General features: G+C 37.1%; 2 protein-coding genes across 2 annotated transcripts in view; one reads left to right on the top strand and one right to left on the bottom strand.

Moving 5' to 3' along the window:
• Positions 1-2,686: 2,686 nt before the first annotated feature.
• LOC149805016 (uncharacterized) lies at positions 2,687-6,151 on the bottom strand. Its single transcript, XM_089946538.1, has 2 exons — positions 4,037-6,151; positions 2,687-3,549 (listed from the first exon to the last, which is right to left on the bottom strand). The coding sequence occupies exons 1-2, from the start codon at positions 4,092-4,094 to the stop codon at positions 3,047-3,049; spliced, it is 561 nt and encodes a 186-aa protein (XP_089802664.1). The 5' UTR covers positions 4,095-6,151; the 3' UTR covers positions 2,687-3,046.
• A 150-nt stretch (positions 6,152-6,301) lies between these two features.
• LOC149805015 (galectin-4-like) overlaps positions 6,302-18,585 on the top strand; it is a 40,123-nt gene continuing 27,839 nt past the window's right edge. The window contains exons 1-2 of the mRNA XM_089946528.1: positions 6,302-6,471; positions 16,332-16,414. Of these exons, the coding sequence (XP_089802654.1) occupies positions 6,448-6,471; positions 16,332-16,414 (107 nt within the window). The 5' untranslated portion in view covers positions 6,302-6,447. The remainder of the gene's footprint in view (positions 6,472-16,331; positions 16,415-18,585) is intronic.

The following is an 18,585-nucleotide window of genomic DNA, read 5'->3' as shown; positions in this document are numbered from 1 at the left end:
TCAGAAAGGCATTTTCGCAGACTATGTGGATGCCTTTTTGAAACTAAATCAAGAAGCCAGCGGCTATCCTTCCTGGTGTCACACTCCCGAAGATCAAAAGACATTTAAAGAGAAATACTGGGCACAAGAAGGCATCTCTTTAGACCACATCGAGAAAAACGAAGGCAGGCGATCGTTTGCCAAAGTGATGTTAAATTGCTTGTGGGGTAAAATGGCACAACGGTTGTGTTTACCCAAGGCGGAGTATTTGACAGAACCTTCCCGCTACTTCCAGATGATTCACGACAAAACCAAATTCATGAAACACGTGGACGTTGTTCGCGAGGATTTGATCTTAATCAATTACGAATAAGATCTGAACTTTGTAAAAGCCGACGAATTTGGAAATGTCATCATTGCGGCTTATGTGACAGCCCATGCTAGCTTAAAATTGTACGAAGCTTTAGAACTGTTAGGGGATCGTGTCCTGTACTTTGACACGGACAGTTGCATCTACATCGATCGACCGGGTCAGCAACACCCTAACATCGAAGAAGACCCTTTAGGAGCCTGGACAGACGAACACCCCGACGACAAGATTCTAAGTTTCGCGAGTGGCGGTCCTAAAAATTACGGCTACAAATACCGGGACAAACAAGGAGAAGTGCCCACGGAGTGCAAAGTGAAAGGACTGACTCTGAATTATCGTACCAGTCGAGTGGTCAACTTTGGGGCATTGAAAGAAGCCTTGCAATCTGGAGAGGATGGAAACTTTAAAGTGACCACTCACCAACCGAACAAGATTGTACGTTTACCCACTCACCAAATCGTCAGTCGATCCCTGGAAAAAGTCTATCAAATCGTGTACCAGAAGCGAGTGAGACTTCCCAATCACATTAAATTGCCGTACGGTCACATCGATATTGGTCAGCATATAAAAAGGGACAACTTCTAAGAACGACACTTCATTGGGAGGACAAGCGACGAGAAAGATGAATAACTCTACGCAGAAAGAAAAAAGAGAAGGAACAAACATCATTGACCTCTTTCACCACCATACCGTCACAGCAAAGTGCGTTCAAGAAGGGAAAGGATTCAATAGACCTAAAGGAGTATTTTAGCATCCAAATGACTCAGACTGCGACCTCGAGAAAATTTAGAACGACAACTTACACCTACACGGTGAAATTTAAAGACTTTGCGTCTGACGTTCCAGCCGAGGAAGTATCAAGTTTCATTACGGATCTACTTGACTCACTGTTAGAGGAACTCAAATGTCATTGCCAAGTCAAAGATCGAGGTTGTTTGAGCCTATCTATGTATCACGACAGTTTGAACTCGCCTGTATGTCTCGAATTTAGCACACCTGCAGAAATAACTTCTTCCAAACTTTTGAGGGCTATTGAAGACGTGCAGTCGATGAGAGAAACATTGGACATCACCGATGGAAAAGTGACTGTTCATATGGCATATGTTGTATCTCCATGGGAAGAAGACGATGACTGCTCTTGATCTGCTTACCGATAAGTGTACCTAGCACGATGGACGTAACAGCAGATTTACGACTGAAAGGGAGTACGTGATGGGAAACATCTATGCTGGGACACTGGTAGCTGACCAGATTTTAAACAACGTGTGTGACGGATAGAGAGACAAACATTAACTTTCTCTTATTTGATTGTTTGTTACTTGTTTTATTTTAGCTTTTTCTTATAAACGAACATTTAATGTAAATTTGTTGCATATGAAGTGATTTTAGAAAGGAGTGAACGTTAATTTTAAACATTAGTTTACTAGAGTCAATAACTAAACAACTCGTAAATAGGTTTGTTTTATGTCCAAATGTTTATGTATTAAATGGATAGTGCTTAGACCAAAGCACAGGCCAGAGTGCCCATGTATATACTTGAATAAATGTTTTGAACCCATACAACAGACTTTTCTTTTTAGAGTTTCTATTCTGTCTGTGAGTCTTTCTTTAGAATATTTCTGTCCTCTTCTCTGTGTGTTTGGATGTGTATTTGTTTGTTTCTGTATGTCTCTGTTTGTCCCTATCAACCCTTTGTCCCTACAAATACATTTCACCCTATAAAAGGTTTTGACCCTATAAACCTATGACGTCACCAATGTTTAATTCCCATTGATCCCCAGGTGACATTCCCATGTTCAATTCCCATTGACGCCAAAGTACAAACCCCATATTTTAACGTTAAAGTCCCATTGACGCTAAAGCACCGGTCCTGTTCAATTTCCATGTTCAATTCCCCTCGACGCTCTACAGTTCCATCCATGTTAAAATTCCCCATGTTAAATTCCCCTTGACGCCAGAGTGCATGGACCGTTTTTGCATGGCAAGTCCATTGACGCTAGGGTGGCCCTATATACTACTTATATATATATGTGTGTGTGTGTGTGTGTTGTTTAAATTGCTTCTCATATCTATTAAGTAAAATGATATGCAACACTAATTGTATAAGCGAGGACGTTCGCATCTTACTATGCAGTGCTCCACCGAAACGAGTATGTACAAGGAGAGCAAATCTCTTGAAATCTTTTTAAGGGCTATTGGTAATACGCATTGGCTTAATGGGTGGGCGTGGTATAGTGAAATATCACGTATGGTACGTACTGACTTTAAAGTTATATATTAATAACTGAAAAATACCTCGTCATCTCAATGTTCAAGAGAAAACGGTTCTACGGAAAATATTTATTGTGAGCAAAAATATGCAATTTAATATTGTATTTTAAGCGCAATGTATCACGACATTGATCCCTCAATTCATTTAGCTCCTTGCTTTGTGATGTGGTTGAAGTTGATGCCATATTAAGATTGGTAGATCTCTTGGTGCGTTTTAGCTTATCTTCCCGTTTTCTGTGTTCAGATTCAATACGACGAAGAGCTACTCTGAATTCGTCAAATGTCTTGAGTGAATCAAACTTATGTCCAGGCACATCCGTAAGTATCTGTTTAAGTCCTGTCCACAAAATAGCCCTTAGCATATAATTTGTCTCACTGGTCATCACTAACCCTTTTTGGACGGCTTTTTTTAACAAATCTTCCAGCCTAAATCTCCATGTAGCAATATCTTCGTTCTCTTTCTGGCGAGCACTGTATAAGTCCGCTAACAAAGACTCTTTCAAATCTACATTGCCACACACACTGTCCAGCTTTGATAATTCCTTTATAGATGCTGTTGGACCCAATCGCATAGCAATGCGTCCAGCTTCTCTCAATGAACGTCGGATTGCACAAGATACCCTGTGGATAATTGCCTTGTTGTAAGCATGTAACTTCATATCTCCATAATTCATACGATGTTTCACTTTTGTCTCCTGAAAATACTGATATCCTTAATTCATGTGGTATTGTGACCCATATAGGACCACTGGCCACGGACGCCATTGCATGTGATGCTGTCAGTTCTTCCTTAATAGGATATGTACCCAACGAAGACGTGAAGTCTGCCATCCACTTTGCGAAATCTTCAGGCGTGTCTACCTTGGGCTTGACCTTTAACGCCTTAAACGCCCTACTATACTTCGAACTTCGTCCTCTGAACTCCATATCTATAAAAAAAAAAAAAAAAAAAAAAAATGACGAAATGCACGAACTTCTGTGCAATATCTATAAGCAAGAATATTTGAAGAAAGAAAAAAAAGGATCACTCTGTAAGAAGAATTGTCTTGTCAATAGTGAACATAAAACTGGAGAAAAATACAGTCTATGGGAAAATAGGTTCCAGAAGAATCAAGTGAACCAGAACTACCTGTATTCTAACTCTGGTATAAAATAGATTTTAAGAAAAAAACAAATTTCCAAAGTAGCATATTTCCTGAAAATGTACTAATGATTAGAAAAAAATGAATGAGAACAAAATTAAAGTTCAGGAAGGAAATTCCATTAATATGAGCATCTGTTACGATGGGTTGCTATATGATGGACCTAAGATATAAATGAACCAAAAAATATGTATATAGCACGTTCAAATATTCACAGATGTTTCTGTAATAAATGCATATTATTTCAACTTGCACTGATGATAACCATTCTTACCTACTTCAAAGAATAATTTGGTCCATTTTAAATGAACAAACAAATTATACAGTGTCATAATGGGTCAAAACACATATATATCAGTCTATATAAGCATAGGATAAATATCACTGTCAATCACAAGGTTCAGATGATCCAAAGAGTATCAATGAAAATGCTTAACAAAACATTTCTTGAATCCCATGAATGAAACAAAATAAACACAGCCGGAGTTCTATTTGTATTCTTCTATGATGTTTTTATAAATTGATATGGCTGGAGCACCCACATGTATACATCCAGTGACAGCGTGATACTGAAGAAATTGCATCTCCGCCTATTCTTGTTTAACCCACTTGGTCCAGTCCTTCTTCCATCATACACATATACACAACCTCGGCTTCAACACAATACGTCCCACGGTGGGCGCCAACTGTTACAGCACTTGCCTTCTACGCACTGAATGATACAAGTCTAGCATTTTGTTCATGATTGGATTTATTGTGTATTGAGGTTGATAAGTGGAGACTGATGCATTTCTCCTGCTTTGTTACATACACCCTTATCATATGGGACAAAGGCCTATTCACATTTCCTTGCAAGCAAAAGAATCATCAGGCACATTAATGCAATGCCTTGACAAGCTCCCTTCAGAAGCTCAAATGGACTGACCACTAATATGCTGCTCATACTACGTTGTTTATACAGACAAGTAGCAAACTAACCAATCAGAAAGTTGTTTACAACTCGTCAAACAATAGAACAACCCAGCATGAACAGTAATCAGGGTAGCTTCATTACTCAATGAACAAAACTCAACAGGTAATCCTGGTTCAAGGTTACCTAAGCGGCTAAATATATGTAAAATGAGAATAGCACAATAATTGCAACTGATGACTTTATTTCACTCATTAATAAACATTAACTGCATAAAATAATAAAATACCTACTTCTGCCTAATTAAAACATGAATATATCAAATTATAAAATATATGCTCCTGCCACAGCCTTCATAAAAGGGAAATTACCAGACCAAAGTCGTATATTTCGTTCATGTTGCCCTCAACCCATTATTAGGATATCATGAAAGTGATTAGAGATTAAACTCAAGATTAATACAATTTTGGAAACGAATTATGAATTAAGCAATTTAAAAAAAAAAAAAAAGGCATGAGCAGAGAATATGAATGTTCTAACTCTTCGTTTTGGGGAACATCATAATGCTTGGGACCAACATTATGCCATTATTATTATTATCAAAATACATAGAGAATTGTGTTATTGTCTTCATCATAAAATGCTGCATATGGCCGTTACAGGCCTTCGTAACTTGTTTTAGGAACTACTGTCAAGGTCGTTCAGTCCTGACCAGAATCCGTTTTATTTGCAAACAGTATGTGTAGAAAAACGGCTCATATTCAATTTCTCCAAGTTTTATTCAAATTTCACGTCCCCTTGCCACTGCATGGATTTTTCATAGGTGTAAGTGGTATTTCATATTCACTATATACATACTCCATATTGCTTTACACTGAATCAAAGTCTGTGGACAAAAAGGTATGGAATAGTTTTAGTTATAAATTTATTCGTTCACACACTCACTGCTAAATGATACATGATACTTAACTGAAACATATGCAACTTCACTACTACATAACTTTCTAGCCATTTATTCATAATCATAGTACCATCCCCCACCCACCTCACTGAATTGCACATTACCAATAACCTTTAAGTATCGCACGCTTCGAAAGCACCTTTTACTGGTAACTGCAAGATTTACTGGTAACACCATGTTACACAGAATCATGCTATCATTATACCTGCCAACGTGAGTAAACCAAAACGCGTCAAGAAGAGAAAATACGATACTTTCCATTGTTAGAAAGGCCGAGTCATCTGTAATTTGACACTCTGAACACACCCGGATATAAGCGGTAGGAGGCCATGGAGCAATTTTAAAAGCTGCTCCCTGCCCCTTCTCCCCAATGTTAACTTCCATTTCACTGACTTGCATATGCACTGTGTTGTTGATTATCTATCAATTTTAGCTCCAGGTTTAAATTACACATTCTTTATTTCATTAGCATCTACTTTCATTAGAGATAGTATAGCTGCATGAAGTAGACAGATGAAAATTCTAAATTTGCTGCTTTTTCAATGTAAGATATGATAACCTTAACCTAGATTTATGTCACAAGTTCCGCAACCCATTCCCCCCTCATTTACTAGAAATAAACTCGTCTGTATACACAACAGCGATGTCGACCTAATTTATGATATGGGCTTACATACACGTTGAACACTTTTCGACCGCGCTCGCTATCTGGGATACTCAACCAACAGAGGTGGTGGCTATATACAGCTTTTGTCCTTAGATTTAGCATCGCGTACAGTCCATAACGTATTCAGTTTAAGCGAAAGCACGAAAAATGGCTGGCACGGTTAATAACCCAGTAAGTATTCCTTGAAATATGCATCATAGTTCCGTCAGTCTGCAATGGAAATGTTTTTTCTTTTGGTAGACACGCCTCGCTCGATATGATGATTCTTCTTTCAATTTCGAACATCAGTTTCCTGGAAAGTGTAAATTTGTATTGATCAGTATCTCATTTTATAATTGCACTTTAAATTTCTCTGGATGTATGAAAGTACTTTGTTTTTTGAATAGATTGAAAGTAAAAGTGTGTGTGTGTGTGTGATTTGGATTTTAACTTCGCTTTAACAATTTTTCAGTCATATCGCTACGATGTCTGCAGTGTGGCAGTTTATAGCGATATCTAGCCTGGGGCATCATGCCGCAGACGTATATCATGATGTTCCACCAAGTCACATTATCTTGACACCAGGCCGACCAGTCCCAACACTAACCTCTTAATGCTGAGCGCCCAGCGAGGCAGCTGTCAGTACCACTGTTATTTCTTTGTTGTTACTCGGCCAGAGTTAGAACCCATGACCTTCCGCATACGAGACGGACGCTCTAAGCACTAGGCCACCCGAGCGGTCAAGTATAATGATGAATGGACGCATGCAGTTGAGAGACAACCGCCATCATTAAACTTGTATCTATATGAAAATCATCTTGGCCTCTATTTCTTTGCATGCCCGTTGCTCGATATATTTCAGAAGAATAAGGAAGATTGTGCACTTGTGCAGAGCTAAGCATCACATATTTTTCAGCGCCATTCAGAAATATTGAATTTAAAACAACAAAAGCTATGAAAAAGTTGGGGTTTTTTTTATATATACTCAATTTGGCCTCCAAAATCTGTCCAATCTGATCAAGTCTCAACTTTCATGTCTGGAATTTTCCAGCAAGTTTTGTACAAATTAGGCATCCAACAATTTAAATCTTCTGCATATCACTCTGAGAGCCAATAGGGATTAGAAAGATTTAATCAGACTTTAAAAAATATGATTCGATCATATTGTTTGATACGGGTAAAGATTGAGATGAAGGCATTCATTTATTATTGTTTGCTGTTAGGGAATTAGTTCGAGAATCTTTAGGCTTCAGTCCCTTTGAACTGGTTTTTGGATAAACTGTGCGTGGACATTTGAAGTTGTTGAAAGAGAAACTTGTTTCTAATGAAGATATTGAAATTAATCTTCTCGATTGTGTTTCCAATTTGAAGTAAAAGTTATCAGACTCTTCTGAGGTTGCAAGAGGGAATTTACACTCTACTCAGTCAAAAATGAAATTAAGGTATGGTAAAACCTCAAAGGAAAGGAATGTTCAGCCTGGTGGTTAGAGTTCTGGCTCTCTTGCCCATACCACAAAATCCTCTTCAGGCCAAATAGTATGGTCCCTACACAGTTGACAGGAAAATAAATGATTTAAATTATGTCATAAATACGCCTGGGAGGCGAGAATAAAAACATCTTTGCCACATAAACATGTTCAAGTAGTATATTGAAAGAAAAAGCTAGGTTAAACGTGCAATTATTTTAGTTGTACCCGTCCCACTCACTGGAGATTTAAGTAAATGAATATCATCGGATTCTAGAGATATTAGAGTGACATATCTTCGGAATTCAGAAATTATGAAAGATCTGGACCAGAAGCTTTCACATTTGCAACATCAGGAAAGAAATGAACTTAAACAGTTGTCATTTGAATATGAGCACTTATTTCCAGATGTTCTTACAATAACAAACAAAATTTTCCATGACGTTGAAATTGTGAATTCCTAACCTGTGAAACAACCACCCGCACAGGATGAACATCTCAAACAGGAATGTGTGAAAAAAGAAATTCAATATTTGCTGGAGAATGATTTCATAGAGACCAGTAAAAGTGGAGTTCACCATGCATACTTGTTCCGAAACCAGATAAAACTTTCCGTATGTGCACTGATTATAGGCAGGTGAATAGTGTGACAAAAACAGATTGATTTCCATTACCAGCAATCGATAACTGTATTGATAAGATCATAAATGCCAAGTATGGCACCAAAGTTGACCGTCTGAATGGATTTTGGCTAATTCACCTAACGGAAAGAGCAAAGAAAATTTCGGCATTCGTGACTCCAGATGAACTTATCAATATAAAGTGATGCCGTTTGGCATGAAAAGGTTGCCAAGTACTTTTCAACGTCTCGTGAATATGATTACCTCTGGTCTAGATAATTGTTATGCTTACATTGATGATGTCATCATCTACAACGACATCTAGGAAGAACATTTAGCAACAAGTCGGAAATTCTTTTACAGACTCACAGATGCAAGTTTGACATGTAATTTATCCAAAAGTGAGTTCTGCCGTGCTAGTGTAACTTTTCTGGGACATATCGTGGGACATGGACAAGTTAAACTTATAGATGCTAAGATCAAGGCTGTCTCTGAATTCCCTGTGCCAATTAGTAAAAAGCAACTGATGCGATATTTAGGTATACCTGAGTATTATTTTATAATTTTACTGTAATTGCTGAACCCCTGACAGATTTATTGAGTAAGAGAAACAAGTTTCTTTTGACTGAAAAATATCAAGAGGCTTTTGATAAGTTAAAGTAATACTTAAAAGCATGCCAGTTCTTACAGCTACATGTTTCAGTCAATCATTTAAACTGTCTGTTGATGCATGTTGTAAGCTGGTGTCACGCTTAATTTGGTTTTGTTTATCTAGAGGTTGACCGCCCTCGATATTATTGCCCAGTTCGAGTAAGTATAAATATAAGTGGTGAAACTTATAAGTGGAATAGAGATCTGAGCAGATATATAGAACAAACCAACACGAGCCCCCGTACATATAAACAAACAAGTTAATTAATTACATAAAACAACTGTGAGAATTAATTACATCAGGAATATACTCTGTTCTTAGATATAAATCTTTCACCGAATTACAATTTAAAAAAAACAACAAAACAAATATATTTAAAAAATGAAGCCGATCTGTTTACTGATAGATTTAGTTCATTATGGGGGGCCCCGAGTGGCCGAGCGGTGTGAAGCACTCTCCGTTACCGACCACTGCCATCTCACCTCTGTCTGCTTGGGTTCGAGTCTCGGATTCGGCCAGTGTGGGTATGTGAGAAAGCTTGCCATTAGCTTCTCGAGTGTCGGTGGTTCTTTCCGGGGATTTCCCGGGATCTTCCTTCACCATTAATACTGGTCGCCATGTATAGCATATCATGTGCTGAAAAATGGCGTTAAACCCTACAACAACAACCAGTTCATCATTGGATCGAGTGAACAATCGAAGTCAATGCCTTGTGCAACTGCATAACCTGTATCTCCGTTCACTCCACTTCCACTGTTCCTTCCACTTTTTTTGGTCTTGCCTCTTTCGGTCCTCACTCTGTGCGTAGCACGTAGATTTACAGATACATCACAGGATAGGTCTCAGAATACGTCTCAGAAATATTATGTCGCACCATACGTCGCAGAATTAATACATCGCACCAAACCTCGCTTCTACCACCAATTTGTGCGTCGGTTTTTCTCGAATACAGTTTTTACGAGCGAATTTCTCTCGGTGTCTTCTTTACACTGGTTTTTCCATTGCAGAAAAGCTTAGACTGATAAAAATTTTCAATGTGGGCGATATTAAAACTAGGCAATTTAGTGTGGGAAACACGCCCCTTATTTAGCGTAACCAATCAGAATCAAATATGTCTGCCGCCTTTTTCCAGAGGCGCCAAAGTCGGGGTCAACTTGACCTTCTACATGGCGACCACGGGATACTGGAAATTCTCAATTTGTGACAGTTTTACCATAAAATCAAAGTTTACCGTGTCCCTAATAGTCCGTCTGGCTGCTATATAAACAAATGCTTAATTAAGAATGAAACTCCTCCCTCGAAAAGACAGTACTGATCATGGCAGTATGGCGATTTGATACGCGCCTGTCCCCATCAATCTAATTAATTGTTCTCTGGTATCAACTAATGTGTTCTTCATAGATCGCCAGAAATTTGCCCCTTCACACAAGTGATGTTGGGATTGGAGCAGTATTGATTCAAGAAGACAAAAATGGTGTTGATCATCCAGTGTGCTATTTTTCTAAGAAATTAAATAAGCACCAAAGAAATTACTCAGCAAACAAGAAGGAATGTTTGGCTTTGATATTGACATTACAACATTTTTAAGTTTACATTGGTTCAGTTCCTTCTTCGATTATTGTGTTTAATGGCCATAACCCCCTTAATTTCATCGGCAAAATAAAAAATAAAATCAAAGACAACTAAGGTGTAGTTTTTTGTTACAGGAATATGATAGTGACATTAGGCACATCAAGGAAAAATATAATTTAATAGCAGATGCACTTTCCCGTGTATAGAAATGTATAATTTATAAGCTTTTTTATTAAACAATCTGGTGTGTAATTAATCTATGGTAAAAAGAAAGCGTTATCATATAAATCTTTCTATTTTTATGAGGAGAGTATTATGCATATTTGATTTAAATTATATTTGATTTAATTGAATTGTCTGTTTTTAAGCTTCAAATTGTTTTTTAAATTCCAATGTAATTTTGTTTTCTGGAATTTGATATTTTCCAGAAATTAGTTTGACCTGACTGTTTTGTTGTAAACACCTTAAAAAAAGAATTTTTTTCTTCTTTATGCTACCTAGTTCCTGACCTTGATTAGTAACAGTTGTGTAATAACTTCTATTTTTATTCATTCTTAATGGGTGATTTAAAGAGTGAAATAGGCTGACCTGGGAGTCCGTGATTTAAAGCTTTTATTTTTTCTTCAAAGTGATCACGTGACCCTCATACAGGTATCTATTTTGCGTCTTACTTAGCCTTTATAATCGTTTTCTTGAAATGAATCAGGCAGTTGGGCATTTTACCTTTGACACTGAAAAGTGTTTATACTGTTGTGTCCAATTTGAGTTACATTTTAAGTTTTCTTCAAAATATTTGGATTCTAAAACATTAATTCTTTTTCCCTGTAATATTTAAGTGTTCTTACAGAATTCTTGGACACGGATATTTATTGAAATTTTATTCGGAATTCCAACACCGGAATATAATTGTTTGTGGATCAACGTGGAACTGTTGACATATTAGTACTACGCTGGCCAGAACACACGTCATCGTCTTCCATTTTTGATTTTGGACGGGACTCAAATTCATTAGAACAATATATTTCTGTAATCAATAATTTTTCATTTTTGGATTATTCTTGGATTATTTTTGGATTTGATTCTTAACACCGTAAGTTCTTTTTTCCAATTTTACCTTGTTTTCCTGGGAAATAAATTATTTGTTAACATTTATGAAGCTTGTTGTCTTCACTCTTTTCTTGTTACTGTTTATTAGAGCCTAAACTTGTAACAAGATGCTCTCATTAATCTGACTACTAGTATCCTATACCGAAGTTTTGATATGCTGTCAATAAACTGGCTACAGTTTTCCTATACCGTGTGCACTTTGAGTGAAATGTGCACGATGGAGTCTTAAAACATTCTTTTGTGCATTTAAAATAACGTGCAATCCCAACTGCCAATTCAAAGAAAATTGTTGCAAGTACGGGGATGGTAACCTGCATATTGTAAGAGACTGTCATAACTGTTATTGCTGGCAGACTGTACCTTTTTGGTTTTGTTCCAGGGAATTGGAATATTTATATGACGTTATGGTTGTTTTGTTAGAATGCTTAGTTTGTTTAAAGTTATATATGGACCTAAATTTCTTATGTATCGGAATTTATGGACCTAAATTACTTATGTATCGGAATTTATGGACCTAAATTACTTATGTATCGGAATTTATGGACCTAAATTACTTGTGTATCAGACTTTATGGACCTAAATTACCTGTTTATATGACTTTATGGACCTAAATTACGTGTGTATCTGACTTTATGGACCTAAATTACTTGTTTATCAGAATTTATGGACCTAAATTACTTGTATATTAGAATTTATGGACCTAAATTACTTGTGTATCAGAATTTATGGACCTAAATTACTTGTGTATCAGAATGTATGGACCTAAATTACTTGTGTATCAGAATTTCAGTGGGACATACGGCCAAACTGGCGGTATACAATTTTTTCTTTAAATAGCATGACCCTTATAAGTTGTCGCTGTTCAGAAGTTGGCCGCTGAATTGGATTTATCATGTCGATCTTGGAGCTTGTGTTGCGATATCTATTTTCTAAGTTGTTCTTTTTTGTTTCAGTTCGATTTCTTTGCTTAGACTGATGTGGGTCCCATTCGTTACTAATGCTTTCTACTAAATGCGCGAGGGTTTTTATTGCAGTTAAAATTTCCATCGTATTTCACCTTTTCTTTTATGTAGTGGTCAGTTCTTCACAAAACCTTTGTTGAGGAGGGAGCTAAAAACTGTTGCCTGTACCCGAGTAGGAACTCCACTAAATTACATTGTCTCCGGACGCCTCTAACCCTCGCGCTGTCACTGACTTTACTAGAGTTGATCGTCTTCTCTTTTGGTTTTGGATGACTGAACTTCTAAATTTATTTTAAACAGTCACGTTGATTTATTTGCAGTGGTATCATTTATGTGTTTGTCCAATTTAGGCTCTTATTATATTCGTACGCCAAAGTAGTTAGTGAAAATTAGTTTGATTAGATGTTGGTTATGGAGGTCATTACTGATTTAATGGATTTATCTTTTGTATAAAACTTAAAAAGAGTATTTTGTCAGAATGAAACGATACAAGCCAGTCACTTTCCCACCTGGCTGTAGTAGTAATATCCAAATGTAGTTTGATGTTGTCATGCTGTTTAGAAGTCGGAGAATGTCTTTGACATTTAAAATTGTATCAAGTATTAAATCTAAAGTATGTGGACTATGTCCTTTGTCTGGTACAGTAATGGTGTCTGGTACTGTAATGGTGTCTGGTACAGTAATGGTGTCTGGTACAGTAATGGTGTCTGGTACTGTAATGGTATCATCTTCTATAGTGAACACCATCTGAAGATTGATTTCTAAAAAATAGTGTCCTTCTAGTGTGGGTATGAACAAATTGTAACTGTAAATTCTATATTTTGCTTGTACCCATTACAGATATTTTAACACAATGTAAAGTTATACGTTTTCAAACACTTATCAAGGTATACATTTCAAATTTACGAGCAAAATGTGTATCGCGAACATACTTTACATGTTTGTACATTACGTAAATTTTGTGTGCATTTGCGCAAGACGTTTGATTGAAGAAACGATGATGATGATGATGATGATGATGATGAGAGAGAGAGAGAGAGAGAGAGAGAGATTTACTGGTTTGCTATCATCCATTTGAAAATGAGGCAGGTCAAACATTGGACCATTCACCGACATACGCACACGACATAGAGCTTGTCATGCTGTCGACAGGGTACCTTCCTGCAGGATGAGAGAGAGAGAGAGAGGTACTAAAATTCACTAAAACACACCCAAAATACACCCAAATATGCTCAGATACCCAATTATTAGTAATGCATAACCAAAATACACCCAAATACACTTATATAAAGCGTAACCAAAATACACCCAAATACGCTGATATACCCAATTGTTAAGCAGTAAAGCGTAACCAAAATACACCCAAATACACTGACATACCCAATTGTTCACCAGTAAAACGTAACATACTTTTTGAAAATAGCCCTTCTTATAGAGACTATAACAATGGATATTAATTTGACTTTATCAATATAAAACTATAGACATTAATTTTACTTTATATGTAAAGATTTAGCAATAAATATGGAACGTCTTTGCTCCGTAGAAGTCTTTTGCTAACAAAAAAAAATTGTCAGTATGAACCTTTGCAGGAGGAGTGGTGTAAACAAGATTTTTAAGTTGGCCGATGAAAGATCGGCAGCTTTTTTCAATTTAGAACCAACAATACTTGATAAGTCTGTCAGATGAAACCTCATGTCGATATGGGTTTCATTTTAAGATTTATAATCATAAAATGGTTTTATGATTAGTCCTAAATGAAAACGGCGCAGATCAAAGGACTTACTATGATGACTAGTTGGTCCTGTCTGAAAATGAGACCGATCTTGCATCTAAAATGCTCCCTTTCCCTCCTCCCAGCCATGCCATCTCTAAAGTTTTGTTATTATTGACGTGTATCAGACATGGTTACAACACTCGGCATTTAAACAGAAAAACAACAACAAACGGTCTTTTGGATTCATGAAAACAGCGCCAGGCCCTTCAACGGACTTTTGTTGAATGGGTTGCTATAACCAGTTGAAATATATCATTTGTTTGCACCACGAGCAATATTAAGAAATACTCGGCCATAGTTTTCTTGTTGGTACCTTATTTGTTTCCTCATTTTTGCATTGTATGGTATTGGTCACTGGCCAATCAATAAGGCCCACTGGTTATCTGACATTGGGATACCCCTGCTCTTTGTTCGTGTAATGAAGTTTGGTTACGAATATTGAATTTGTTAAGCATCCCATTTTTAACTCGTACTGCATCAATTAAATAAAATAGAGCGAACAGTCGGACTAGACTTGACCATAGAAGGGCGAATATAATACAGAAATGCGAAACATGGATATCACTCCGCCTCTGACCTAAATACGTGTATCAGCAAAATGATAAACAAGCTGTTCCGTTGCAGACGCAGCGAGTTAAAAAAAAATCTTTTGAATATGGCTGTTAACTGACTCGCTAGATTTGTACTGACGGTAAGCTAAATGTTCTGACAACTTTTACTGACGTTGATTATTATGCGCTATTTCTTTTCGAGCATATATACTATTCGCCGCTTTTGTTTTCGATTTTAATGCAGTGAAAGAATGGTTAGTTGAGAACTGTATTACAAATTAATGCATTGTTATTATGTATTTCTTCATTGTAATGCAAAGGCTCTTGTTTAAGCTCAGTGGAACTTCCTGTATAATTGTATCTGGAGACGTGCCGCCCCTATACGTATATTTTGTTTTAGTCTCGTGGTATATTGATTGCGTTTTCAACAATTATAAATCAGTAAGTGCCTTGCTCAGTCACACACCGGTGAAAGCGATCCGGACTTATCAGTGGTTAGAAACAAACCTTCAACCTTCTAGTCTCGAGTTAATGCCTTAACCATTGAACCACAGGGGTCCTATACGGCTGGGTTCTTATCTGTGGCTATAAGTAAATGAATATGTCCATAAATTGGAATTCCACTTTTATTTCTTTTAACATGTTACCTAATTCACTTAAACCCTAAGGAAATGAATATCAACTGTGCAAATCCGCTTTTATATGGACGTATTAACACAAAGATAAACACTAAAAGGTCAGAATAAGCAAGGTGTTTCCGACCTACTACGTGAATATGTACATTAATTTAAATTTACTGTAAAACGTTATTTGGTTACTTAATAAAACCTTGGGCTGTTCACCCCTAATACAATAGACCACACCACCTCACTTCCCTGATTGTAAGCGAAACTCCAGAATTCTACGTCTCGAAGTGATTGAAGTACATAACGATAAAACTACTTCCTCAATGTTTCATGTAGGGTTGACTCTAAATAGGAAGTTACTGTTCGAGTTTTTTTCTTACGTGTCAGTGTCATGCTGTGTAAGACGAGTATCAGTCTCATCGAAAACCTTGGAATTGTTTTTACCAGATCGATAAGATTTTGGGGGGTGTGGGTGGGTGGGTTTGTCACAGATAGAATCACACTGTCGACTTAAATGCGGCCCTAAATGCCTAATGATGTTTGCGTTAACAAATGTTTGGGAAAATTCAATCGACTTGTAGTAATGTTATGTTTGTATTTTACCTAATCAGTGGATACACGTTACTAGACGGTTAAAACTAAGTTGCTTATTCGTATTCATTCACCGTAATTGGTTTGCAACTTTGATCAACTGTTTATCAACACTTTCTTTATTTCAGCAAACGCCATACGTTGGTCCAATTAGCTTACAGGTTGGCAGCCAGATTCACGTTCAGGGAGTTCCTGAACAACATCATACACAGTAAATATCGTATTTTCGTTTATTTGAATGTTAATGTTACATTATGTAGTGTTTTATTGTAATACAACTAAGGTATGCCATTTAGTGACCAGGTAAATGAAGCAAATATCATTGTCCTAGAAACAAAAGTAATGAATTCGTTTTGTTTGTTAGATATGTTAAACACCATTTGTCAGCACATGGCTATACGTGGCGGCAGTATATTTGGTGGGGGATGCAGCCAGGAAACTCTGGGAAGAACCACCGACCCACGGAAAATTACTGGCAAGCTTTCTCGCATACCCATGTTGGCTGAGTCCTTGACTCAAACCCACGTAAACAGAGGTGAGATATCAGTGATCTACAAAGGTGAGCGCCTTAGATCATTCGGCCACCAGGCGCCCGAAAGTTAGACACAAGTTGACCTTAAATAGTACGAACGTTTTGGGTAACACAGGAAATAAAAATGATTAATTTGTTAAAATAACAGCGTTATCTTTACTTCCCTACTATGTTCTCCTCTCTCTTTCCTTGTTCCTGAGTCAAGGTTATATTACAGAACTGGACCTCTTTCCGTATTCTTTTTTTAATGTAGTGAAACCAACTTTTTAGTTTTCTACGTTTTATTTTTTTTTAAATTTCCTCTTTGTTGGCTTTTCTTATTTAGATGGGACGTTACCTGGATTGTAGACGTCATGTCACATTTTTTATACGTACCGTTTTTTTAACCGTTATGTTTCTGAATGTTGTTTTTTTTTTCACCGTCTCACGTCGTGATCATTACAATTCGTACGATGTGAATGCGTTATCTTGTCCATGTTCTGGTTCATTGTTTTCCCATATGTCACATTTAGGAAATTTGGTTAAAACATTTCATGTTTCTCGATATTGTTGGATATCTATTGTGCTTCCAACAATTATTTTAACGGAATGTTTTCTTCGTTTGGTTCCTCACTGTCCATTCCACTTTGCGAGTGCATCAATTTGTATTTTTATCCACTAATGTATTTTCATTATAGTCTGGTATCCTGGCCTCATACGATGCTCTCCACTTGAGAGCCAGGCTCGCACCATCGAATGAGATTTATTTAAAGTGTCACTAAGAGTATTATCATTTTTAGCCATTATGTGTGAGTTGGGGTGGGGGTGGCGGGGTACGGTGAGATGTTGCGAAATTGTATGTTTGTGCTTTTGCGCGCGAGTGTTAGACACTTGCTGTACGTCTCTGAAAATCCTCGGAGCTACACGAATAATATTGTAATATACTCTTGTACCGTCACACTTGAGCAGGATTTCTAATAGGACATAGACAACCCTAAGATTCCTGCATATTTTGGCCAGTTGTTGTTGTGGGGTTTAACGCCATTTTTCAGCACACGATAGGCTATGCATGGCCCCCAGTATTAATTGGGGAGGAAGAACCCGGGAAATCCCTGGGAAGAACCACCGACCCACGAGAACCTACTGGCAAGCTTTCTCACATACCCACATTGGCTGAATCCGAGACTCGAACCGGCGCAGACAGATGTCAGATGGCAGTGATCCGTAACGGAGATCGCTTTAGACCACTCGGCCACTCGGGGCCCCTATTTTGGCCAGTGATATGTACATTTAACGTTATAGGTAAATAGAAGGTTAAAATTGTTGATATTGCTTTTCCATATAGAAATTTATGTCATGAAGTCGAAATATACATCGCCAGACTAAAAGAAAAGGACAATATTATTAACTTCCAAGTTAAGTTATGTTAAAGAAAATGAAAAAAAAAAAACAAAAAAAAAACGCTCTAGGTCTATTGTCATGTTAACATTGCTTAGCTAATAAATCTGATTATATCTGTGTTAAAATGAAATGGTGAAACTGTAAAGATCCGAAAACTTGCATTGTATAATTAAGTATCTATTGTGTTACCATCCGAATCTCACCCACCTCGACCCACTATCGTTTTGATTGATGCATTTTCAAATACAGGTTTGCAGGATGCTAGGAAAGTTTGTATATTCAAAATTATTGAACCACAGTGTAAATTAACAATTAAACGATCGAGAGAAAAAAAATCATTCAAATAAAACATTTCGGACACAGTTAAATCGGAACCAAACTGTTGTGCAATCTCTTACCGTACACCCCCCCCCCCTTTTCAACTTTGCACGTGAAAGATGTGTACGTCATAGTGACACTTTCAACAACAC

The sequence above is a fragment of the Sinohyriopsis cumingii genome, chromosome 2 (assembly GCF_028554795.1).
Source record: "Sinohyriopsis cumingii isolate HCF-2022 chromosome 2, ASM2855479v2, whole genome shotgun sequence".
Lineage (NCBI taxonomy): Eukaryota > Metazoa > Mollusca > Bivalvia > Unionida > Unionidae > Sinohyriopsis > Sinohyriopsis cumingii.
The sequence above is the reverse complement of the archived record's forward strand: the minus strand, read 5'-3'. Positions and strand labels throughout refer to the sequence as shown.